The sequence below is a fragment of the Lutra lutra genome, chromosome 10, assembly GCF_902655055.1.
Source record: "Lutra lutra chromosome 10, mLutLut1.2, whole genome shotgun sequence".
Classification (NCBI taxonomy): domain Eukaryota; kingdom Metazoa; phylum Chordata; class Mammalia; order Carnivora; family Mustelidae; genus Lutra; species Lutra lutra.
Window position 1 is genome coordinate 99,024,032 of NC_062287.1, and position 26,265 is coordinate 99,050,296.

Here is a 26,265-nt window from a genome sequence, read left to right on the forward strand (position 1 = left end):
TCAAAATTATGATGAAGGTCCCAATGAATTTAATTAGGGAAGAATCAGTCTTGGAGATGTACCAGTTCAATGACTGAACAATCTGTGTTGTAGTTCAAATGCAGATAAAGTGTTTACACACCATTGTCTTGATCTAGGATAGTTTGGATCAGTGTTCAATGACCGACTTTATCAGGAATTGAAAGGAAGGACTCAAAACATAATGAAGTATGTATATGCAATTATTCTCCATACAGGGAATCCAAGGTTTAACTATGCTTTGTGAAGACAGACCAGTATAACTGACCACATAACCACATGAACTTTTCTAACAATTCACAACTTTCTCTCCTGCAAAGTTAAACTTTTTTTAAAAAAGATTTTTTAAAAATTTATTTGAGAGAGATCTAGTGGATGAGTGAGACAGAGAACTCACAAAGAGGGGGAGGGGGCAGAGGCAGAGGGAGGGAAAAAAAAACCTCTCTTCTGAAGCAGGAGCCCTACTTAGGAATTCATCCCAGGACCATGGGATAATGACTTGAGCAGAAGGAAGACACATAACTGACTGAGCCGCCCAGGTGCCCACTTGACCTTCTTCTTCTTCCTTTTTTTTTTAACTTCAAAATGTTGGTTTAACATTCTTTTGTTATTGAAACAAATCTGCTATCAATGAAGATTTTGGGTCTTTTTGTTCACAGCCAGTATTCAGACTTGTTTAGATTATAGGGCCTTTGTATTCATTTGAAAATCCCAGAAATTTGAGGTAACGTTTTTCTGAAAGACTGAAATGAATAAGACTTTCTGCAAACATAGAAAGCATTGTTCACATGGAAACTGTTCAAGATTCTGTGATGATGCATGTGTTTTCTTGATCTGTGTGCACAGAGATGGTATCCATGCACAAAAGAGAAGGGAGAAGGGATGCAACCTTGAATTGAAAGGTGTTTCAGCATGCAGGTTAACCCAGGAAGTGTAATTAGATGTAAGATTCCAAAGTAGACTTTATATTTTACATCTTGGTGGTGCTGGGATTCAGTCTTTTAAAAGTTCTGCTGTGTGAATCTGACAATCAGCTATATTAGGGATTCTTTATGGTTATTAGAATATATGGGAATTAGCTCAGTTCTGTAATACTTTTTTTTGGCTATTTTTATATATAAAGATACAGAATAAATGTATTTTCTCAAACAGTATTTTTAGAAACTAGTTTCAGGCCTAGGGATATTTTAATGGGCAAAATATTTCTAACTCTACAGATGGTTTCAATTGATATGTTCTCTGAGCATTGTTTGCTGATCTGTGGAAGTTAGAGGGTGGTGTAGCATCCACAAACTTGAATGAGTGATTTTGGAGAATCCCAGGTCACACTTTCATAATCAAGCTCTTATTTCAGTTCCTATGTTTCTGTTTACAGATATGTTTCAGCATCATAGGATATGCTTGTTGGTTATTCCTATAAATATTTCTTTAAATGATTTACCCACTTGCGATTGGTTTGTCTTCTATATTTTCTTTGCTTAGAGCTCTGTGTCTATTTTGATATTAACTCTGTGTATGTCCTCTGAAATGCAAGTCTTTTCCACCGTCTACTTTTATCTATTGATGTCATGGTACCTTTAAGTCCTTGAGATGTTCTGATATCATAAAATGTATCTATTTCATTTATGAGTTAAGAAGATTCCAGAAGTTAGAAAGTCATCTCTTGTGTTAGCTGGGAGGCAAATACAAATCTTGTTGTAGTTTTTCATTAAAACAATGCATTTAAAAATTTGTATATGAAGAATTCACTACATGTACAATTTTACTAGCTTCCAGTTGGAAAGTTGGTTGTGCCCCTCCATTTATTTATACTGTGTCCTTTCCCCACAATGTTTTTAGTGACTTATCTCTGCCTGAGTCAGCAAGACTGGTGAGGTTAGGGAGAATGTTTTCATCCACCTTGTATTCTTATAATTTCTGAAAGTACTGGAACATAAGAAACTACAATGCCTATTAGGTAAATGAATAAACAGATTGTGTTAGATTTCAGGAAGTCACCAGTAATTATCACATTTATAGCTAGTTTTTTCTTGAACTGTGAAATAAGGAGATGCAAAAGAACATATGGAACGCAGGAACAATGTGACTGAGTTTGTCCTCTTGGGGCTCACCCAGAGCCTCCAAGGTCAGAAAATACTATTTGTCGTGTTCTTGATCATCTACATCGTGACGATGGTGGGCAACCTACTCATTGTGGTGACTGTGGTGGTCAGCCCAACCCTGGATGCCCCTATGTACTTCTTCCTTGGTTACTTATCATTTATGGATGCTGTTTATTCTACTACAGTTACTCCAAATATGATTATAGACTTACTCTATGAGAAGAAAACCATTTCCTTCCAAGCTTGCATGTCCCAGCTCTTTATAGGACACTTATTTGGTGGTGCTGAGATTTTGCTCCTGGTGGTCATGGCCTATGACCGCTATGTGGCCATCTGCAAACCTTTGCATTATTTGACAATCATGAATCAACGGGTGTGTATTCTGTTGTTGCTGTTGGCCTGGGTTGGAGGTTTTCTGCATGCTGTTGTTCAACTTCTCTTTGTTTACAACCTTCCCTTCTGTGGTCCCAATGTCATCGACCACTTTATCTGTGACATGTACCCGTTATTAAAACTTGCGTGCACCGACACCTATGTTATTGGTCTCACTGTAGTTGCCAATGATGGAGCAATCTGTGTGGTCATCTTTACAGTCTTACTCATTTCCTATGGGGTCATTCTGCAATCTCTGAAGACCCACAGTCAGGAAGGGAGGCGCAAAGCCTTATCCACTTGTGGCTCTCACATTACAGTGGTGGTCCTCTTCTTTGTCCCTTGCATTTTTATGTATGTGAGACCTCCTTCTACTTTACCCATTGATAAATCCTTGACTGTGTTTTACACAGTTATCACCCCTATGTTAAACCCTCTGATCTATACTCTGAGAAGCGGAGAGATGAAAAATGCTATGAAAAAGCTGTGGTCCAGAAGAAGGAAATGATGCTGAAGAGAAATTGTCACCTTTTTTCAATGAAGAGTTACTCCATCCAGGAAAGGATTATTTATTTGTAACGAATTTCTCCTCAGGTTTAATGAACTTGTGTATGATGAAAGCATTTACAGTGTAAATATTATAATGATCAAAAAAGATTTCTAAGATTTTCATAAATTGTTAGGAAAATAGGTCTGTAGCTTTTGGGCATAAAATGTTTCTATTGAAACTATAGGTTTGTGTTCTATATGATGAGTTTTGCTATAATAAATATTGTACCTTTATTTTCATAATTGGACAATTTTCACATGCTTCTCTTTTACCCAATTGTTCTTTTTCAGAATTAATAATGCTCATTATATATTTTAGAGAAAGATTTTCAGAAATGGGGCATAAACACTTGGTGCACTCCTCCCATACAAAGACAACTCATACTTAATACTTGAAGTATATATCTTATTTTTGTAACTGCAAGATGGTTAAGTATGTAATTTTGTTCATATTACTTAGCTAATAGGATTGAAAAGGAATTCATCTTCTGCATTATAATATTACTCATAAAGAATTTATGGCAAGGAAAAAATCCGAACAAAAGACCTAGATATGATAAGTAAGACTTACTTATTTTTCTAAGTGGGGAATCCTATTATCTCCTCATGTGGAGCACCTTTGTTCCGTGTTGTATTTTCATTGAGATGATCCATTAATCTTCCCTTATAGTTTAGAATATTTGATAGTATCTCTGCTATTTTTCAGTATCCCCATCTGTGCTTTTGCTTACAGCATTTCATTGCCTTCTTTAGGGACCTTGGCCCTTCCTTTCTTTTGTGGAATTAACATAATCCATACTTCATGAGCTTTGAGTATGCAATACAGAACCTGACACCAGATATTTTGGGTGATATCATTTGTAAGAAAGATGTTGACAATATGGCATGCCACTTTTACCTCTTCTCTTAGTGGAATGAAGATTATTGAGTAAAAAGAGGTCATAATATGTATTGATTTCTTTAACAGAGATCTCTTTCATAAGTCTCCCTCTCTCTGACTGAGGTTTGAAAGAAAATGTTATCTGCCACTAATAGTGTAGGAAGTATGTGATCAAAGAAACTCATGTTTCTGCCTCCCTTATTTAGTATGGATTCATGGGGTGCCCTGGCTATGGGGAATAGAGCCTTTTCACTGGTAAGTCACAGTGTATGAGAAACTTTATATCCCAATTTATATCAATTATTATTACATGGAGATTTCTTATGTCATCTCAAATTCTTCCCAAATAAGACACTATCATTAAATAATAGTAAACAGAAGTTATATCATTAAGTCATCAGTTTTAGATGTCGCTATAGACTGAATATTTGTGTTCCCTCCAAAATTCATTAAATTCTTTATAATTCATGATATTTGGAGGTGGAGTGTTTGGGAGCTGATTAGGTCATGAAGGTAGAGCTGTCATGAATGTAACTACTGTCTCTTTAAAAAGAGAAACCAGTCAACAAAACAAAGAGGCAACCCATGGAATGGGAGAAGATATTCACAAATGACACTACAGACAACGGGCTGATATCCAAGATCCAAGATGGGGCTGATGCCCCATCAAACAATGGGCAGAAGACATGAACAGACACTTCTCCAAAGAAGATATACAAATGGCTAACAGACACATGAAAAAAATGTATGTCATCATTAGCCATCAGAGAGATTCGAATCAAGACCCATTGAGATACCACCTTATACCAGTTAGAATGGCCAAAATTTACAAGGCAATAAACAACAAGTGTTGGAGAGGATGTGGAGAAGGAGAATTTCTCTTACACTGTTGGTGGGAATGCAAGTTGGTGCAGCCACTTTGGAAAACAGTGTGGAGATTCCTCAAAAAACTAAAAATAGAGCTACCCTATGACCCTGCAATTGCACTACTGGGTACTTATCCCACAGATATGGATGTAGTGAATAGAAGGATCATCTTTACCCCAATGTTCATAGCAGCGATGGCCACAGTCCCCTAAATGTGGAAGGAGCCAAGAAACCCTTCAACAGATGAATGGATAAGGAAGATATGATCCATATAGACAATGGAGTATTCTGCCTCCCTCAGAGACCATGAATACCCAACTTTTGTAGCAACATGGACAGGACTGGAAGAGATTATGCCGAGTGAAATAAGTCAAGCAGAGAGAGTCAATTATCATATGGTTTCACTTATTTGTGGAGCATGAGGAATAACATGGAGGACATTGGAAGAGAGGTGAAGGGGTATCGGGGAAATTGGAGGCAGAGATGGACATGGGACACTGTGGAGTCTGAGAAACAAACTGAGGGTTTTGGAGGGGAAGGGGATGGGGAGTTGGGTGAGCCTGGTGGTGGGTATTATGGAGGGCACATATTGCATGGAGCACTGGGTATGGTGCATAAACAATGAATTCTGGAACACTGAAAAGAAATAAAATAAAATGAAAAAAAAAAGAATCTATAGTAATTTCAACTTAAGCATATACTATGAATGATAAAACAAATTCACTGTTGAAGAACTGTATGATTCATTCTTATTCTAAATAAAAGCAACATGAATTATCTACAAAAAAAAATGACACCGTAGACCTCACTTGCTTTTTCTACAATGTGAGTACACAGCAAAAACAGTTATCTATGAACTAGGATGCAAGCTCTCCAGATATAGAATCTGCAAATGTCTTGATCTTGGACTTCCCAGACCCCAGAACTGTGAGAAATAAATGACTTTTGTTGAAGCCAATCAGTCTGTGGTATTCTGTTAAAGTGGCCCAAATGAACTTAGACATTTAGTTAATTTCCAAATTTGTACTGTTATTGCAAGTGATGAGATAAAAATCTTGATTGTCAGGCACCTGGGTGGCTCAGTGGGTTAAGCTGCTGCTTTCGGCTCAGGTCATGATCCCAGTGTCCTGGAATCGAGTCCCACATTGGGCTCTCTGCTCAGCAGGGAGCCTGCTTCCTTCTCTCTCTCTGCCTGCTTCTCTGTCTACTTGTGATCTCTCTCTGTCAAATAAATAAAATCTTTAAAAAAAAATCTTGATTGTCTATGTTAATTATTCTATAAGTTCTTTTAAGCCACGAAATGTTACTTAACTGTCTTTATACTCTGTATTTGCACAATGTGTGACATAGAATCCACTCCATGAACTTTGTCAGTTACTTGCATTCTTGAATTCTTGATCTCTTGAAGAGTTTTTACTGATGAATTTTCATGAACTCTTTCTACATTAAATATATACATTTGCTACAATAGTCTTCTTTGATATTTGCTCAAAACATTTACTATGTGTGTTTTTCTATAATGATGTTCCCATATTCTTTAAATTTTGATTTCTTCTATCCCATCACTCTTGGAAAATTTCATTTACTTTCATTTGGGGAATTTATAAATTTTATCATCTGTTTAAAAATAAAAATAACTCTCAAAAATGTTTTCATTTTAAGTGATCTAGGATTTATTTTTGCTTGTTATAAGGATAAATCTAAGCCTGTTTTCCTTAAACAGGAAAAAATAATCTTCCAAGGTTATTATTAATTTTAGTAATAATTTAAAATTTTCTATTTAATATGTGAAATTTTATACAATTAGTCTGTTAGATTTGTGGCCCATTTCCCCTCCTCCTGTGCTGTTCCCTCCTCCTCCTCCTTTTCCTTTGGTGCATTTCCCTACCACTAACATTCTATGTCAGTAGTCAAGGATTTTAAGGTGTTTATACCTTGTAGGAATAACCTCCTTTAATTACTCAGCCTTTTCAATTCTTTTGAAGTTTCTCAATATTTATTTTTCCTGATAAACCTTAGGATTATTTTGTGAAGTTTGAAACCTTCCCATAAATCTATATTTAGAATTTCATGACCCTCCACATTGATTTTGAGGAAAATGGCATGTTTTCATATCTTGTTTTCCCATCCAGAATGAGACATGTATTGTGAAGGCTTGATCAATGTCTCAGTAAATTTGTAATCATTTCCATAGAATGTACATAAATCTTGACTTTTGGTTTTATTAATTGAATAATCGCTTGTCTTATTTACATTTGATTCATATTTTCTTTTTTTAATTTAAATTCAATTAGTCAACATAAAGTACATCATTAGTTTCAGATGTATTTACCAGTTGCATGTAATACCCAGTGCTCTTCACATTACATGACCTCCTTAATGCCCGTCTCCCAGTTACCACATCCCCCCACTGACCTCCCCTTCCATAACCCTCAGTTTGTTCACATTTTCAACGAGCTGATCAGAAAGGGCTCAGTGTCTTTTGCACAATACTCAGAGGCATGTGTGTATGTTTGCATTAAAAATTCATAGACCTACATTTGACAATACACAAGTAGGTATTCAACCACAGAGATCTCTATCTGACCTCATGTAGCTCTGTATAATTACAGGTTATATATAGGTACATTGTTCAGTGATCTGTAGGTATATATCCAATTTCATATATGTGTCTATATGTGAACACAGAGAGGTCTATTTCCAAAAACATATGGATAAGTATCTGACTACCCATATGAATGCTTATGTGTATACATAAGTATTTGATATGATCACACACAGTGTATCTGACTACACACAGGGATATATCTTGCCATACACAAGTCTTGTCTAACCATATGTTTATTTTGGGAGCACGTGACTGAACCATTCTGTTCCATGTGACATGGACTGAGGTTCCTCTCTGGTATTCAGCTGATTAGGGGCTTTTAGGGAGTGTTTAGGATGACTTTACTCATGTGATCTGTGACTTGGCAGAGATGGCTAGAAGGTTGGAATCTTCTAGCTCCTTCTCCATGTAGCCTGTCTCTCCAGTGAGTATGTCAGATTTGGAAAATGGCAGTTCCAGGCTCCCAGAAGGATGAAACAGAAGGGATTAGGCCAGTTAATATCACCTTCCATCCTGATATGATCTTGAAGTTCAGGATTTCAAGTTCTAAATCCAGACTGCTTGTGCACCAAAGGAAAAGGCAACCTATGGAATGAAATAAAATATTTGCAAGTCATATACCTCATAAGGGATTAATATCCAAAATGTATGAGGAATTTATACAACTAAGTAGCAAATGGAAATCAAAACAAAAATTGATTAAAAAATGAGCAATGTGCCTAAATTGATATTTTCCAAAGAAGACATACAGATGGAAGGTTGCTCAACATTACTAATCATAAGGGAAACGCAAATCAAAACCACAATGAGAAACCATCTTACATCAGTCTGAATGGCTAAAATTAACAAGAGAGGGAAAATTGTTGACAAGGAAGTGGAGAAAGGGCAACCCCCTGGGGGCAACCTTCTGGGAAATAGAAATCAAAAGAACAGTAGAACAGATCAACAAAAGTAGGAGCTGGTTCTTTGAAAGAATTAATAAGATTGATAAACCCCTGGCCAGACTTATCAAGGAGAAAAGAGAAAGGACCCAAATAAAATCACGAATGAAAGAGGAGCAATCACAATCAACACCAAAGAAATACAGTTATAAGAATGTATTATGAGCAGAGATCAGAGATCTGCTGTGATCTTTCCTATTTCTCTTCTCCTGATGGGTTTAGGCTTTCTTTTCTTTCTCCATCTCTTTAGGTGTAAGGTTAGGTTGTGTATTTGAGACCTTTCTTATTTTTTGAGAAAGACTTGTATTGCTATATACTTTCCTCTGAGGGCCGCCTTTGCTTCATCCCAAAGATTTTGAACATTCGTGTTTTCATTTTTGTTAGTTTCCATTATGTTTTTAAATTCTTCTTTAGTTTCCTGGTTGACCCATTCATTCCTTAATAGGTAGCTCTTTAGGTTCCATGTATTTGAGTTCTTTCCAACTTTCCTCTAGTGATTGAGTTCTAGTTTCAAAGCACTGTGGTCTGAAAATATGGAGGGAATGATCCCAATCCTTTGGTACTGGTTGAAACCTGATTTGTGACCCAGGATGTGATCTATTCTGGAGAATGTTCCATGTGCACTAGAGAAGAATGTGTATTCTGTTGCTTTGGGATGGAATGTTCTGAATATATCTGTCCATCTTGTCCAGTGTGTCATTTAAAACCTTTATTTCCTTGTTGATCTTTTGTTTAGATGATCTGTCCATTTCAATGAGGGGTGTGTTAAAGTCCCCTACTCTTATTGTATTATTGCCGATGTGTTTCTTTGATTTGGTTATTAGTTGGTTTATATAATTGGCTGATCCCATATTAGAGGCATAGATATTTAAAATTGTTAGGTCTAATTGTTGTACAGACCCTTTAAGTGTGATATAGTATCCTTCCTCATCTCTTATTGTAGCCTTTATTTTAAAATCTAGTTTATCAGATATAAGGATTACCATCTCAGCTTTCTTTTGATGTCCACTAGATGTTAAATTGTTTTCCACTGCGTCACTTAAAATCTGGAGGTGTCTTTGGGTCTGAAATCAGTTTCTTGCAGACAGCATATCAATAGGTCTTGTTTTTTTTTTTTAAGATTTTATTTATTTATTTGTCAGAGAGAGAGGAGTGAAAGCAAGCACAGGCAGACAGAGTGGCAGGCAGAGGCAGAGGGAGAAGCAGGCTCCCTGCCAAGCAAGGAGCCCAATGTGGGACTCGATCCCAGAACACTGGGATCATGACCTGAGCTGAAGGCAGCTGCTTAACCAACTGAGCCACCCAGGCATCCCATAAGTCTTGTTTTTTAATGCATTCTGATACCCTGTGACTTTTGATTGGGGTCATTTAGCCCATTTACATATAGAGTAACTATTGAAAGATATGAATTTAGTGCCATTGTATTTCCAGTAAGGTGACTGTTATTGTATATTGTCTCTGTTCTTTTCTGGCCTATGTTACTTTTAGGCTGTCTCTTTGTTTAAAGAATCCCCCTTTCAATATTTCCTGTAGGGCTGGTTTGGTGTTTACAAATTATTTTATTTTTTGTTTGTCTTGGAAGTTTTTTTTTTTTTTAATCTCTCCATCTATTTTCAATGACACCCTCATTGGGTATAGTATTCTTAGCCACATATTTTTCTTATTTAGTGTTCTAAATATATCATACCAGTCCTTTCTGGCCTGTCAAGTGTCTGTGATTGGGTCTGTTGCCAATCTAATATTAGTACTGTTGTATTTTACAGACCTCTTGTCCTGAGCTATTTTCAGGATTTTCTTTGTCACTGAGAGTTGTAAATTTTACTATTAGATGATGTTTTGACCTATTTTTATTGATTTTGAGGAAAGTTCTCTGTGCCTCCTGGATTTTGATGCCTGCTTCCTTCCCCAAATTAAGGAAGTTCTCTCCTATAATTTGCTCCAATATATCTTCTGCCTCTGTCTCTCTTCTTCTGGGATCCCAATTATTTTAATATTGTTTTGTCTTATGGTATTACTTATCTCTTGAATTATTCTGTAGTGACCCAGTAGTTGTTTATCTCTCTTTTTTCTCAGCTTCTTTATTCCCCATCATTTGGTCTTCTCTATCACTAATTCTCTCTTCTGCCTCATTTATCCTAATGATGAGAGACTCCATTTTTGATTGCACCTCATTAATAGCCTTTTTGATTTTAACTTTTTAAGATTTTAGTTTTTTTATTTCTCCAAAAAGGGATTCTCTAGTATCTTCTATTCCTTTCTCAAGCCCAACTAGTACTTTTATAGTCATCATTCTGAACTCTAGTTCCAACATCTTTCTAATGTCCATATTGATTAGGTCCCTGGCAGTGAGTATGGCCTCTTTGTCTTTTTTTTTTTTTAAGGTGAGTTTTTCTGTTTCATCATTTTGTCCAGAGAAGAATAGATGAATGAGAGAACAAAATGCTAAAAGTGTAAGAATGACCCTAGGAAAATATACACTATACCAATCAGAAGAGACCTGCAACTGTGAGAAAAAGAAAGGCAAAAAAAAATGATAAGGCTGGTGAATAGAACAGAGCCACACACTAGATATTGGGTGTATCTTGGTCTGTTAAAAATAACTGCCTCCCAAAATTTTAAAGATATAAACCTTGTATGTATACACAAAAATAAGGATAAGTATGATAAAGGGATGGAATAGGACTATAAAGATGAACATTAAAAAAGTTTTAAAAAAAGGAATTGTTGAGTTAAGAAGTATGTTGAAAAAAGAAGGCAAAAAATTAAGAAAGAAAAAACGAGGAGAGAATGTGATCAGGCTGGAGACTAGAAGAAAACTATACACTAGTATTTTTGGGTATATTTTAGTCTGTTAGAAGAAACTGTATGCCAGAATTTTAAAGAAAGAAAAAGTTATATACAAAAAATATATACTTCTATATTTATATTTTTGTATAAATGTAAGTATAAAACTCTGCTTACATAGTCATATATGAAAAATACAGTTAAATACAATGAAGGGATAAAAGATGAGTGTAAAAATGAAAATTGAAAAAAATATTAAAAAAAGGAGTTGATAAGATGGTTAAAATAGGAAAGAAGAAAAAGAAAAAAATAGAAACAAAAAGTAAAGAAAGTTAAAAAAAAATTTACTTTGAAGGGCTTAAGAATCATGAGAAAAAAGTCATGAATTCTACGTGCTGTATTCCCCTACAGCACATTGCTAGCGTTTAGCAGTTCTCATTGATTGGTAAACTTGGTCTTGGCTGGATGTTCTTGCTGATCTTCTGGATGAGCAGCCTGTTGCAGTGACTTTCAAGTGTCTTTGCCCCAGGTGGAACTGCACCACTTTTGCCAGGGCCACGCTAAGTATTCCCATTCTCCTCGGGTTTGCTCTCTGTAGCTTTTGTTCCCTGAAAGCTTTCTGTATGGCTTTGGGGGACAAGAATAAAAATGGCATCCTCCCAATCTCTGGGCCTGGAGGCCCCAAGAACTGGGTGCACCACTCCTCAGTTAGCCTGCAAAGAAAAGCAGTTAATCCCTCCTGTCTCTCTGGTTTCTAGCTGCACTCCATGCTCACCAGGCCTATAACCAAGCACTTCTCTCTCTGGCACATGTCCACATTTAGAGTCTCCAAACCCTGCAGATTCCTACAGTGCACTCCTGTGCTGTTCCTCTGGGGGAGGAAAGGGAGGCTCCCTGGATTGCCTGCTTTTTGGGTCTCTGCTCAAAGAGTATGGCCCAACTCTGCTGTGGATAATGGTTTATGGCAGCCCCAAGCTGAGAACCTACTCCTAGGCTTGCAGCCAGTTTCTGGGCTCCAAGACTTGGGAGCTCGGCCACACTCAGGCACCCCCAGTTGTTCTGTGGCCCTGAGGGTTGTGGTCTCACAAAGAGTCTCAGAAAGGGTTCCATCCCATGCTTAGCCACTGGAATGACATACTTTAGCAGAGCAGACTTGTAGAAGTTCCAATTTTGTTCTCCACTGCTCTGTCACTTGCTGGCAGCTGGATCACAGAGGTTCCCTCCCCCGTTGCAGTCTATCTTTCCAAATATCGCCTTGGATTCACTTTTCCACACATCCTACCTTCCAGAAAGTGGTCACTTTTCTGTTCATTGAATCGCTGCTATTCTTTTCTTTAATCTATTGTTGAGTTTGTAGGTGTTCAGAATGGTTTGAAAACCATCTACCTGAATTCCTGGGACCAGATGAAACTGAGGTCTCCTACTCCTCCACCATCTTGCTTCTCCTCCTCAAGTTATTTTTGAGTCTTTTTCAGAAGTTTGTGAAGAAATTTTACCCATTTTATCTAGGGTATAAAATTTATTAGAATAACTTTTTTTTCCAGAAAAATCATTTATTATCCTTTTAGAGTCTGAAGCATCTGTATGAGTATATTTCCTTTTTAATTTCTGATATTGGTATTTTATCTTGATCACTATTGCTAGAAATTTACCAGTTGTAGAATAATAGTACTAAGTTTTGGCTGTTGTAGTTTGTTCTCTTTAATGTTTTATATTGTATTGATTTTTTTTAATCTTTCCATTACATCTTTTTTTTTTTTAACTTTGACATTGATTTAGTCCTCTATGTCTAACTTAAGATAAGAGTTTAGCTCTTTAGGATCTTTTTTTTTTTAACACAAGCATAAAACTATGCATACATTTATGTAAACTGAAAACAAGTAACTTTTTTTTTTTAAAGATTTTATTTATTTATTTGACAGATAGAGATCACAGGTAGGCAGAGAGGCAGGCAGAGAGAGGAGGAAGCAGGTTCCCTGCTGAGCAGAGAGCCCGATGTGGGGCTCGATCCCAGGATGCTGGGATCATGACCTGAGCTGAAGGCAGAGGCTTTAACCCACTGAGCCACCCAGGCGCCCCAACAAATAACTTTTTGTGTGGCTTAACACATCAAAAAGATCTTCAGCTGGTTCCTACAGGTACTTAATGACTTTTTATCTATGATCCTTATGACCTAGAAAATACAATATACAACCAAACGTGGAAATGAAGATGCTCAGTGGAGCTCATCATAAGCTGTGGAAATTAGTAAGAATGGAAACCTTCAGAGACTTGATTTAGAAACAGGCTCTTGTTGGAAAATAATTTGTTTCTTGTAGAAACAGTCACTCAATAGATACTGGACTGAAATTAAAGGATTGAATTAATGAATTGGAAATTACTATGGTGTCAGTTGACATAGATTCAGGCCTTGGTCAACTGCATCCATTCCCGCACAGAACTGAAGAACTGTGACTATGCATCTTTTTATGAATTGCAACTTCAACCTCAGTAACTTCCCTCAGCCTAACGCCTTCTGCCTCTGAACTTCAGGGCCTCTTTGTAGTGATGCTAACAGCTAGAGATAGGACTTCCTTGGCTGAGGACGTGACCGATAAGTGAAACTTTGGATCCTTTCACTTTGGATTCAAGGTGATTTGCCTTACTTAAATTGTTTTTGCCATAAGAAACTCACAGTTTATTATTTAACATTTTTTTTCTGTTCAAATTAGAGGCTTTTCACATATTTGGGTGTCGCCACTCTTTCTTGGCAAGAACCTAGTATTTTTTTTTCTCTAGTTATTGTTCTAGGGGAGAACACTGTGCAGAGGAGGATACTTTATTTGAATCTATTCCAAATATTGTAATCTAGTCTGTAATGGCCTTACAATTTCTTTAATTGAAAAACAGTAGTGGTGTGGGAAGCCATAGGCTGTGTCTGCACATATAAATGGAAGGATTATTTTCCTCATCCAATGGCCCAAGAGATTTCTGAGAATTCAAATGTCTGCCCAGTCTGGAGTTTCTCTTCACCCCCTAAATGTTTCCTTCATATATTTTCTTGTGTATAGACATCCCTCATTGCTTGTGCAGTCATCTGGAGGGGCCCAATTCACTGAGATGAAGCTGGAAAAAGGTAGAAACCTGCCTTCTATTAGAGAAGAAGTGGCCTTAGGGATACATTTTGAATGACTGAACAGGTGAAAAGTTCTTCTACTATCTGAGAGATTGCTCAGTCATTGAAGCTAAATTTCACCAACTTTCTTATTACGACAATGTCCTGGGACATGAATACTATCCTAATGATATAAATAAAAGACTTTTGGTTGCCTAATTGTATGGACCAAGGAAAGATACATTGAAATATACATTGAAATAGAGATTTAAAAAAATAGGGAAAATAATAGCTTGGCCAAGTTAATTTCTATGAATTAGGCTAGTTTTACATAGTTATCTGAAGAAACTATACTTTGTACAACTGTCCTCATATTTGTTGTGTGACTCTATGAGAAATAAGGTCCATATGGGAAAGATTTTTCACATGATTTTTTCCCCCCATTTTCTTAACTGTTGTGTCCTCACTCATAGTATGGTTCTTGGCATTAAATAGGTGCCTAATATAAAACAATAATTAATAATTGAATAGTTATTACATCTATGTTGGTAAATAATTTTTTAGTGTATCTATTCACACTTCAAGGTCGTTAATAAAATGAATGTAAAATGAAACAAAAGAAAATCTTGTTATGGCAAGTGGGGAAATACATGATGATTCAATCATCTCTTGACTAAAATGCTTTGGGTCGTATTTTATTCTTGACTGGCAATAGTCTCATAATTGATCCAAACCTATTTTTCCTCTTCATGTTACATCTTTTAGACCTTAATAATGTGATTTGGTCTAAGAGTGCTAGTACACGTATTTGGGTGTCTGTCACTCTTTCTTGGCAAGAACATAGTCTTTTTTTCTCTAGTCATTGTTCTAGGGGAGAATACTGTCCAGAACAGTTTAATTTATTTGAATTAGTTCAAAATATTCTAATAAGCTAACCTGTAATGGCCATACATTCTCTTTCAGTAAAACCTGTAGTGATGTGGAAAGCCATAGGCTGTGTCTGCGCATATAACTGGAAGGTTTATTTTCCTGATACAGTGGCCTGAAAGATTGCTGAGAATTCAAATGTCTGCCTAGGTTGGAGGTTCTGTTCATCCCCCAGATGTTTCTTTGATAATTTTCCTGTGTATAGACATCCCTCATTGCTTGCACAAAATGTCAAATGGTCCAATTTTCTGGGATGATTCTGGGGAAAAGTAGAACGTCCCTTCAGGTGGGTAGGAAGAGGCTTGGGGATATGTTTTCTATTTAATTTAATTTTTATTTTTGTTACTTATTTGAATTCAGTTAATTAATATAGAGTGCATTCTTAGTTTCTCAGGTAGAGTTCAGTGATTCATCATTGCATATAACACCCAGTGCTCATTACATCAGGTGCCTCCTTAATGCCCATGACCCAGTTACCCCATCCCCCACCCATTTCCCTTCCAACAACCCTCAGTTTGTATCTTATAATTAACAGTCTCTTATGGTTTGTCTCTCTCTCTGATTTCATCTTATTTTATTTTTCCCTCCTTTCTCCTATAACCTTCTATTTTGTTTCTTATATTCGACAAATGAGTGAAGTCATACGATAATTATTTTTCTCTTACTGACTCATTTTGTTTAGCATAATACCCTCTAGTTCCATCTACATCATGACAAATGGTAAGATTTCATTTTTTGATGGCTGTGTAATCTTCCATTTATTCGTATACCACATCTTCTGTACCCATTCATCTATTAATGGAAATCTGGGGTTTTTCCATACTTTGGCTACAGTGGACATTGCTGCTATAAACTTTGGGGTGCATGTGCCCCTTTGAATCACTGTGTTTGTATCCTTTGGGTAAATACCTAGTAGCACAAGTCAGGAAACCACAAACGTTAGTGAGGGTATGGAGAAAAGGGAATCCGCTTACCAAGCTGGTGGGAATGCAAGCTGGTACAGCCACCCTGGAAAACAGTATGGAGTTTCCTCAAAAAGTTAAAAATAGAGCTACCCCATGACCCAGAAATTGCACTACTGGGGATACATTTTGAATGACTGAACAGGTAAAGATTTCTACTACCTGAGAGACTACTCAGTCATGGTCTTTCAGGAAGTTAAATTCCAGCATTTGTCTTAATAGGCAAAGAGAAGGTTAATGTCCAGGGACATGAATAGTATCCTACTACTCTAAGTAAAGGACATTGTGGTTGCCAAACTTTACTGAGTTTTATTTTTCATAGTTTTAGGACAAATAATATACTTGGCCATGTTAATTTCTACTAATTAGGTTAGTTCTTAATAGTCATCTGAAGAAGACTACACTTATTTTATTAAATTGTTCTCTTATTTTTTCTGTGACTATATGAGAAATAAAATCCATGCAGGAAGGACTTTACATGTGTTTTATCCCTTGTTTATTAATTGTTTTGCTCTCACTCATAGCATGGTTCCTGGCATTAAATATGTGCTCTAATATAAAAACAATAATTAAAAATTTAATACCTATTACACCCATATTGGTAAATAAATATTTAATATATCTATTCACACTTTAAGGCTGATAATAAAATGAGTGTTAAATAAAAAGAAAGGAGACCTTTGTATGACAAGTGGGGAAATGCATGATAAATTAATCTTCATTGGAATAAAATGCTTTGGCTGGTATTTTATTTATGCCTGGCAATAGTATCATAATTTTTCCAAACCTATTTTTTTTCTTCATGCTACATCCATTAGACCTTAATTATGTGATTTGGTCTAGTACTATTATGCATAGATATTTTTAAAACATCCGAGGAAATATCCAGTGAATTTAATTAAGCAAGAATCAGCCTTGGGACAATTTCCAATTCTGACTTAATGACATATGTAATCAGATGGGATGAAATGTCTCATGATCTCTTTCCCTATTGGGAAGAAGGTGTTACACTCTTAGGAGGTAACACATTTTTAGGAGGTTTTTGCTAGGCTGAAAGCACACCTCCCAAAAAAGCACAAGAATATCTCTTCTCAAATTTTGAACTCAATTGGTGTGGTCATACCAACAGAATAGAATGAAAGAATGAACCAAGTGAATGTTATTTTTCTATTTTGAAGTTAGTAGGGAAGAAGTTACCTGAGAACAATCTCCTTGGAAATGGCTGGTTGCTATCTTCTTTTGTAAAATTAGATTACTTGTCTTTTATTTTTTTTATTTTTTATTTTTTAAGATTTTTTTTATTTATTTGACAGACAGAGATTACAAGTAGGCAGAGAGGCAGGCAGAGAGAGAGATGGAAGCAGGCTCCCCGCTGAGCAGAGAGCCCGATGTGGGGCTCGATCCCAGGACTCTGAGATCATGACCTGAGCCAAAGGCAGAGGCATTAACCCACTGAGCCACCCAGGCACCCCTAGGTTACTTGTCTTTTAGATAAATTATCCTAAGGTAGTAAAGTTTTATTTCATGTGTGGACCATGGAATTCTTTTTATATAACCTACAGTGCAAATAAATGCAATGTCCTGAATAATCAGGAGGGAAATGGACTGAAAACCAAATGATATAAAATGCACCCCATGAGGAAAATGGACTGATAGCCAAATGAAATAAAATATACTGTCAGGTATTAATGAAGCTTTTTACTTTCTTTTGTCATACTGGATAAAGGAAAAATTCCAGTCCCAGGAATGAATTAAAAAGTCTTTCTTCAGCTTGTGGACATACCATCACAAGGTAAGACTAACAGTAAATATTGGGAACTAGGCTTCTAAGTGTGTGAATTTTTCATCATGTAAAAGTTAAATTACTTTGAAATAGAGGAAACTTAGATTTCTATTCCAGTTTAATTACTTAAAAATGGGTGACCTGGGAAAAAGAATTAGATGTTCTAAGCCGCAGTTTGTTCAACTATGAAATGAAGATTACAGTTCTTACTGTAAATATGAAATGTGATTCATTTAGTTGTGTTTTCACTGTGTTCACAGTGTTCACAGTGTTTTCACTGTGTGAAACACTCCACAGTGTTTCCCCACTCGGTACTAACACAGGTTCTAAATACTTGTGCCCCTATGTGACAAACTCAAGATTCTTCCCCTTAGATTAGAAATTTGCTTTACTACATTTGAGACAACACTTAAATGGATAGTATGAAATTTGCTCTCATGATGTTCTGGAAGTCAGTTCTAGGTGTCCATGTGCAAAGACATAGCCTAAACTAACTGAAATAGCTTTGCCTATTGTGAAAGTCATGCTTGAAAGAAGAAAGGTTTTACATATTTTAATTTCATCCACACTGGACATTTCTCCTTTGGTGATTCAATCTTAAGTTGTTCTTTGGGGATTCTACATCCCCCCCTCCAACAGCCCCCAGAGTACATATTTCTTCAAGTCCTGTTGTACATGGTAATTATCCTGGTGGCATCTCTGGAGATCCAGGTCTACCCTCAAAATTATGATGAGAGTCCCAATGAATTTAATTAGGGAAGAATGACTTGTGGAGATGCACCAATGGAATGACTCAATAGCGCTTGTTGTGGTTCAAATGAAGATAAAGTGTTTACAGACCTTTATCTTGATCTCAGAGGGTATTTGGATCCATGTTCATATGACTGGCTTTTTCAGGAATCAAATGATGGAGTCAGAACTTAGTGAAGTGTCTAGGTGAACTTATTCTCCATCATTCAGGGAATCCAAACTTTAACTATGCTTTGTGCAGACAGACCAGTCTAAATTATTGAGAAGTGACAGTCATAAAGGCTATTTCACTATTTTACTTATATTGACAATGAAAAAAAAAATCTTTATTTAAGCAATTCACAAATTTCTCTCCCACAAAGGATTTTTTTTTTTGTCATCAAGATGTTGGTTTAACATTTGTTATTATGGCAAATTAGGCTATAAATGAAGATTTTAGTTCTCTTTGTTCACAGCCAATGTTCAGACTTTTTTAGATTACAGGGCCTTTGTATTCATTTTGAAAATCCCAGAAATTTAAGAGGTAACCTTTTTCTGAAAGACTGAAATGAATAAGACTTTCTGCAAACATAGAAAGCATTGTTCACATGGAAATAGTTCAAGATCTTGTGATGATGCATGTGTTTTCTTGGTCTGTGTGCTCAGAGATGGTATCAGTGCACAAAAAAGAAGGGAGAAGGGACTGCAGCCTTGAACTGAAAGATGTTTCAGCATGCAGGTAACCCAGGAAGTGTAACTACTTGTAAGATTCCAAAATAGACTTTATATTTTACATCTTGGTGGTGCTGGGATTCAATCTTTTAAAATTCCTGCTGTGTGAATCTCATAATCAGCCATATTAGGGATTCTTTATGGTTATTAGAATATATGGGAATTAGCTCAGTTCTGTAATACTACTTTTGGCTATTTTCATATATAAAGATACAGAATAAATGTACCTTCTCTAACATCTCTAACATCAGTATTTTTAGAAACTAGTTTCAGGCTTAGGGATATTTTTAATGGACCAAATATTTCTAACTCTACAGGTGGTCCCAATTGATATGTTCTCTGAGCATTGTTTGCTGATATGTGGAAGTTTAGAGGATGGTGTAGCATCCTCAAACTTCAATGAGTGATTTTGAGGAATCCAAGGTCACACTTTCATAATCAAGCTCTTACTTCACTTCCTATGTTTCTGTTTACAAATGAGTTCAGTATCATAGCATATGTTTTTTGGCTATTCCTTTAAATGCTTCTTTATATGATTTACCCACTTGCCATAGGTTTCTTTGTCTTCTATATTTTATTTGCTTAAAGCTCTGTGTGTATTTTTTTTTAAAGATTTATTTATTTATTTGACAGAGAGAGAGAGATCGCAAGTAGGCAGAGAGATAGGAAGAGAGTCAGGAAGAGAAGGAGAGGGGAGCAGGCCCCCCGCTGAGCAGAGAGCCCGATGCAGGGCTCGATCCCAAGACCCTGAGATCATGACCCGAGCCGAGGGCAGAGGGCCAACCCACTGAGCCACCCAGGGGCCCCTGTGTGTATTTTGATATTAACTCTGTGTATGTCCTCTAAAATGCAAGTCTTTTCCACCATCTACTTTTATCTATTGATGTCATGGCATCTTTTTAAAGTTCTTGAGATGTTCTGATATCATAAAATATATCAATTTCATTTATGAGTTAGGAGGATTCCAGAAGTTAGAAAGTCATCTCTTGTGTTAGCTGGGATGTAAATACAAATCTTGCTGTAGTTTCTCATTAAAACAATGCATTTAAAATTTTGTATATGAAGAATTCACTACATGTACAATTTTACTAGCTTCCAGTTGGAAAGTTGGTTGTGCCCCTCCATTTATTTATACTGTGTCCTTTCCCCACAATGTTTTTAGTGACTTATCTCTGCCTGAGTCAGCAAGACTGGTGAGGTTAGGGAGAATGTTTTCATCCACCTTGTATTCTTATAATTTCTGAAAGTACTGGAACATAAGAAACTACAATGCCTATTAGGTAAATGAATAAACAGATTGTGTTAGATTTCAGGAAGTCACCAGTAATTATCACATTTATAGCTAGTTTTTTCTTGAACTGTGAAATAAGGAGATGCAAAAGAACATATGGAACGCAGGAACAATGTGACTGAGTTTGTCCTCTTGGGGCTCACCCAGAGCCTCCAAGGTCAGAAAATACTATTTGTCGTGTTCTTGATCATCTACATCATGACGATGGTGGGCAACCTACTCATTGTGGTGACTGTGGTGGTCAGCCCAACCCTGGATACCCCTATGTACTTCTTCCTTGGTTACTTATCATTTATGGATGCTGTTTATTCTACTACAGTTACTCCAAATATGATTATAGACTTACTCTATGAGAAGAAAACCATTTCCTTCCAAGCTTGCATGTCCCAGCTCTTTATAGAGCACTTATTTGGTGGTGCTGAGATTTTGCTCCTGGTGGTCATGGCCTATGATCGTTATGTGGCCATCTGCAAACCTTTGCATTATTTGACAATCATGAATCAACGGGTGTGTATTCTATTGCTGCTGTTGGCCTGGGTTGGAGGTTTTCTGCATGCTGTCGTTAAACTTCTCTCGGTTTACAACCTTCCCTTCTGTGGTCCCAATGTCATCGACCACTTTGTCTGTGACATGTATCCATTATTAAAACTTGCCTGCACTGACACCTATATTATTGGCCTCACTGTGATTGCCAATGATGGGACAATCTGTGTGGGCATCTTTACAGTCTTACTCATTTCCTATGGGGTCATTCTGCACTCCCTGAAGACTCTTAGTCAGGAAGGGAGGCACAAAGCCTTATCCACTTGTGGCTCTCACATTACAGTGGTGGTCCTCTTCTTTGTCCCTTGCATTTTTATGTATGTGAGACCTCCTTTCACCTTACCTATTGATAAATTCTTGACTGTGTTTTACACAGTTATCACCCCTATGTTAAACCCTCTGATCTATACTCTGAGAAATGGAGAGATGAAAAATGCCATGAAAAAGCTGTGGACCAGAAGAAGAAAATGATGCTGAAGAGAAATTGTCACCTTTTTTCAATGAAGAGTTGCTCCATCCAGGAAAGGATTATTTATTTGTAATGAATTTCTCCTCAGGTTTAATGAACTTGTGTATGATGAAAGCATTTAAGGTGTAAATATTATAATGATCAAAAAAGATTTCTAAGACTTTCATAAATTGTTAGGAAAATAGGTCTGTAGCTTTTGGGCATAAAATGTCTTTGTTGAAACCATGGGTTTATGTTCTATGTGATAAGTTATGCTATAGGTAATACTATATCTTTATTTTCATTACTGGACAACTTTCACTTGCTTCTCTTTTGCACAATTCTTCTTTTTCAGAATTAATAGTGCTCATTACATATTTCTGAGAAGCATTTTAAGAATGGGACCTAAACACTTGGTTCACTCCTTCCTTACAAAGACAACTCTTATTAATACTTGAGGTATATGTCTTATTTTTGTATTTGCAAGATATTTAATTGTATAATTTTGTTCATTGCTTAGCACATAAGATTGAAAGGGAATGCTGTTTCCAAGTTATAATATCAATCATAAAGAAGTTAAGTGAAGAAAAAATCTGAACAAAATACGTAGATATAATAAGTTAGATTCACTTATTTTTCTGAGTAGGGAATCCTATTATCTCCTCATGTAGAGAAGTGTTATTTGGTGTTATATTTTCATTGAGATGACCCATTAACATTCCCTGATCATTTGGAATATCTGATAATATTTCTGTCGTTTTTTTAGTATCCCCATCTCTTCTGCTTACAGTGTTTCATCGTCTTTTTTAGGGAACTAGGCCTTTCCTTTCATATGTGGAATTACCATAATGCATAATTCATGACCTTCAAATATGTAATATGGAACCTGACAGTAGATATTTTGGATGATATCATTGTCAGAAAGATGCTGACAACATGGCAAACCATTCTTTACTCTGTTGTGGATGAAATGCAGATTATTCGGCAATAAAGAGGCCATAATATATATTGATTTCTGTAATGGAGACCTCTTTCATAAGCATCCCTCTCTCTGAATGAGGTATGAGAGGAAATACTATTGGCCTCTAAAAATGTAGGAAGCATGCAGTCAAAGAAACTCCTGGCTTTGCCTCCCTTATTTAGTCTGGATTCATGAGGTACTCAGGCTTTGGGGACTGGAGCCTTTCACTGGTACGTCACAGTGTATGAAAAACTCTATATCCCAGTTTTCAGTCCCAGTTAGTATTACCTAGAGGTACTTTATGTCATCTCAAAGTCTTCCCAAACATGACGTTATTCATTAAATGATAGTAAACATTTGATTTTATCAGAAGTTATATAATGAAGTCATCATCTTTTGAGTGTTGCTGTAGATTCAATATATGGTTTCCCCCTAAAATTCACGAGATAAATCCTATATACTAATGGTATTTAGAGATGGAGTGTTTGGGAGTTGATTAGGTTATGAAGGCAGGCTCTCATGAATGGGTCTAGTGTCTCTTTAAAAAGAGATACCACAGGAATACCTGGGTGGCTCAGTCTGTTAAGGGTCTGCCTTAAGCTCAGATCCTGACTTCAGGGCCCTGGGACTGAATCCCTCATGGGGCTCCCTTCTATTCTTCTCTCTCTGCCCCTTTCTTTGTCTCTCATGAGTAAATAAATAAAATCTTAAAAAAAAAAAAGAGATACCCCAGAGTGCCTGGGTGATTCAGTGGGTTATATCTCTGCCTTTGGCCCAGGCCATGATCCCAGGCTGGGTTTGAGCCCCATATCTGGCTCCCTGCTCAGCGGGAGAGGCTCCTTCTCTGTCTACCTGCTGTTCTTGCTGCTTATTCTCTCTCTTTTTCTCTCTCAAACAAATAAGTAAAATCTTTTAAAAATTAGTAAAAAGAGACACCACAGACCTCACTTGCCTTTTTTTTTGCCATGTGAGGAAACAGAAAAAAGATAATCATCTATGAACTAGGAAGCAGGCTCTCACCAGATGGTAGAATCTGCAAGTGTCTTGATCTTGGACTTCAAGACACTTGCAGACCCCAGAACCATGAGAAATAAATGATGCTGAAGCCAGTCTATGGTATTCTGCTATAGCAACCCAAATGGACTTAAATAGACATTTAGTTAATTTCCAAATTTTTAGTGTTATTTCAAGTATTGAGATAAAAAATCCTGGTTAATTGTCTATGTTCATTGGTCTGCAAGTTCCCTTAAGGCAGGGAACGTTACCTAATTGTCTTTGTACTCTGTATTTGCACAATGTCTGGGATATTGAATCCACTCATGAACTTTGTCAGTTACTTGCATTCTCAAATTCTTGAACTACTGGAGTGAGAATTTTGAATCTTTTTTTCATTATATACATTTGCAACAAACATTTCATCTTCTTTGATATTTGCTACAGTATGTTGTTTTATTATAATTATGAGTGTTTTATATAAGGATGTCATCTTTTAATATTCTTTTACTTTGATTTCTTCTAGCACATCACTTGGGAAATGTCATTTACTGTCTTTCAGTGAACTTATAAATTTTAATATCTTTTTAAAAAATAACTCCCCCAAAAGTTTTCTTTTCAAATGATCTAGGATTTATTTTTGTTTGTGATGAGGATATATCTAGGCTTGTTTTCCTCTAACAGGAAAAATAATCTGCCAAAGTTATTCATTTCAGTAATAATTTAAAATTTTTCTATTTAATATGTCAAATTTTATACAATGAGTATGTTTGATTTGGGGCCCATTTCCTCTCCTCCTCTGCTGCTGTCTCTCCCTCTTCTCCTCCTCCTCTTTCTTTTCCTTTGGTGTATTTCCCTACGACTAACATTCTATGTCAGTACCCAAGGATTTTAACATGTATTATACTGGGTAGGGATAATCTCCCTTAATTCCTCAGCCTTTTCAAGTCTTTTGCAATTTCTAAATATTAATTTTTCCTGATAAACTTTAGGATTATTTTGTGAAGTTTGAAATCCTCCCATAAAGCTATATTTAGTTTTATATGACACTCCGCATTGATTTTAAGGAAACTGGCATGTTTTCATATCTTGTTTTCCCATCCAGAATGAGACATAAATTGTGAAGGCTTGATCAATGTCTGAATATGGATGGGACTGGAAGAGATTATACTGAGTGAAATAAGTCAAGCAGAGAGAGTAAATTATCATATGGTTTCACTTATTTGTGGAGCATAACAAATAGCATGGAGGACAAGGGGAGTTAGAGAGGAGAAGGGAGTTGAGGGAAATTGGAAGGGGAGGTGAACCATGAGAGACTATGGACTCTGAAAAATAATCTGAGGGTTTTGAAGGGGTGGGGGATGGGAGGTTGGGAGAACCAGGTGGTGGGTATTGGAGAGGGCACGGATTGCATGGAGCACTGGGTGTGGTGCAAAAACAGTGAATACTGTTACACTGAAAATAAATTTTAAAAATTTTAAAAAAATGTGCTATGGTGAGTGCTGTGAAGTGTGTAAACCTGGCGATTCGCAGACCTGTACCCCTGGGGATAAAAATATATGTTTATAAAGCTGTAAAAAAAAAAAGAAAGAAAAAAGAAAGGATGAATACCCAAGTTTTGTAGCAACATGGACGGGACTGGAAGAGATTATGCTGAGTGAAATAAGTCAAGCAGAGAGAGTCAATTATCATATGGTTTCACTTATTTGTGGAGCATAACAAATAGCATGGAGGACAAGGGGAGATGGAGAGGAGAAGGGAGTTGAGGGAAATTGGAAGGGGAAGTGAACCATGAGAGACTATAGACTCTGAAAAACGATCTGAGAATTTTGAAGGGGTGGGGGGTGGGAGGTTGGGGGCACCAGGTGGTGGGTATTGTAGAGGGCACGGATTGCATGGAGCACTGGGTGTGGTGCAAAAATAATGAATACTGTTATGCTGAACAAATAAAAAATTAAAAAAAAACACACATAATAAAGATGCTTATAAAAGTTGTAAAAAAAATTTAAAAAAAAAAGAAGGTAAAAGGAAAAAAAAAAGGATTTTTCTCCATAGTTCCTAATTTTGGGGCAAAGTGAAACTGACTTTAATGAAAGGGGTCAGTTTCAGACTTCTTTCTGGAACATAGAAGCCAAGTAATTGGTATAATTAGCAGTTTAGATATGCAAATCAAATTCCAACTTGAAATGACTGAGCTGGAAAAGCAACTTCAACAGGAAAGAGAGAAGGAGGGAGAGAAGGAGAGGAAGCAGTGTGAAGGCCACACCTTCGTCCTTCTGGACAAGGGGTCAAGCGAAGACAGGTGAGGATGCTGCTGAGCCCATTCAGACAACCTCGAGGGCGAAAGGACAGGTCCTCCCACAGGGAGAGAATTTGGAGAATGACAATCAACAAGGCAGATCTGTAACTCCTGCCCCATTTAGAGCTCTTGCTTGCATGCTCTCTGAACTTGTGGTATTTATTATTTTTCTAATTTGAGCAAACCGTGTAAGCTTTTGGCACCTCAAAAAATAAAATCATATGGCCAATAAAAATGTTTATTCAAGGGGGAAAAATTGCAATCATTTCCATAGAATATATAAATCTTGCCTGTTGATTTCCTTATTTAAGAAGGAGCTTGTCTTATTTACACTTGATTCACATTTTTAATGAGCTAATTAGAAAGGGCTCCATGTCTTTTG

The 26,265-nt window shown here is 36.6% G+C and overlaps 2 protein-coding genes across 2 annotated transcripts; both read left to right on the forward strand.

Moving 5' to 3' along the window:
* Positions 1-2,082: 2,082 nt before the first annotated feature.
* Positions 2,083-3,000, forward strand: LOC125078704 (olfactory receptor 4A15-like). Its single transcript, XM_047691749.1, has one exon. It carries the CDS (start codon positions 2,083-2,085, stop codon positions 2,998-3,000), a length of 918 nt encoding a protein of 305 aa, XP_047547705.1.
* Positions 3,001-20,727: 17,727 nt separating this feature from the next.
* LOC125078775 (olfactory receptor 4A47-like) lies at positions 20,728-21,653 on the forward strand. The gene has a single exon (XM_047691933.1). It carries the CDS (start codon positions 20,736-20,738, stop codon positions 21,651-21,653), a length of 918 nt encoding a protein of 305 aa, XP_047547889.1. The 5' UTR covers positions 20,728-20,735.
* The last annotated feature ends 4,612 nt before the right edge of the window (positions 21,654-26,265 follow it).

What these genes read in the sequence shown, in the direction of transcription:
- LOC125078704 (XM_047691749.1), top strand. Translation starts at nt 2,083, where the DNA reads ATGGAACGCAGGAACAATGTGACTGAGTTTGTCCTCTTGGGGCTCACC.
- LOC125078775 (XM_047691933.1), top strand. Translation starts at nt 20,736, where the DNA reads ATGGAACGCAGGAACAATGTGACTGAGTTTGTCCTCTTGGGGCTCACC.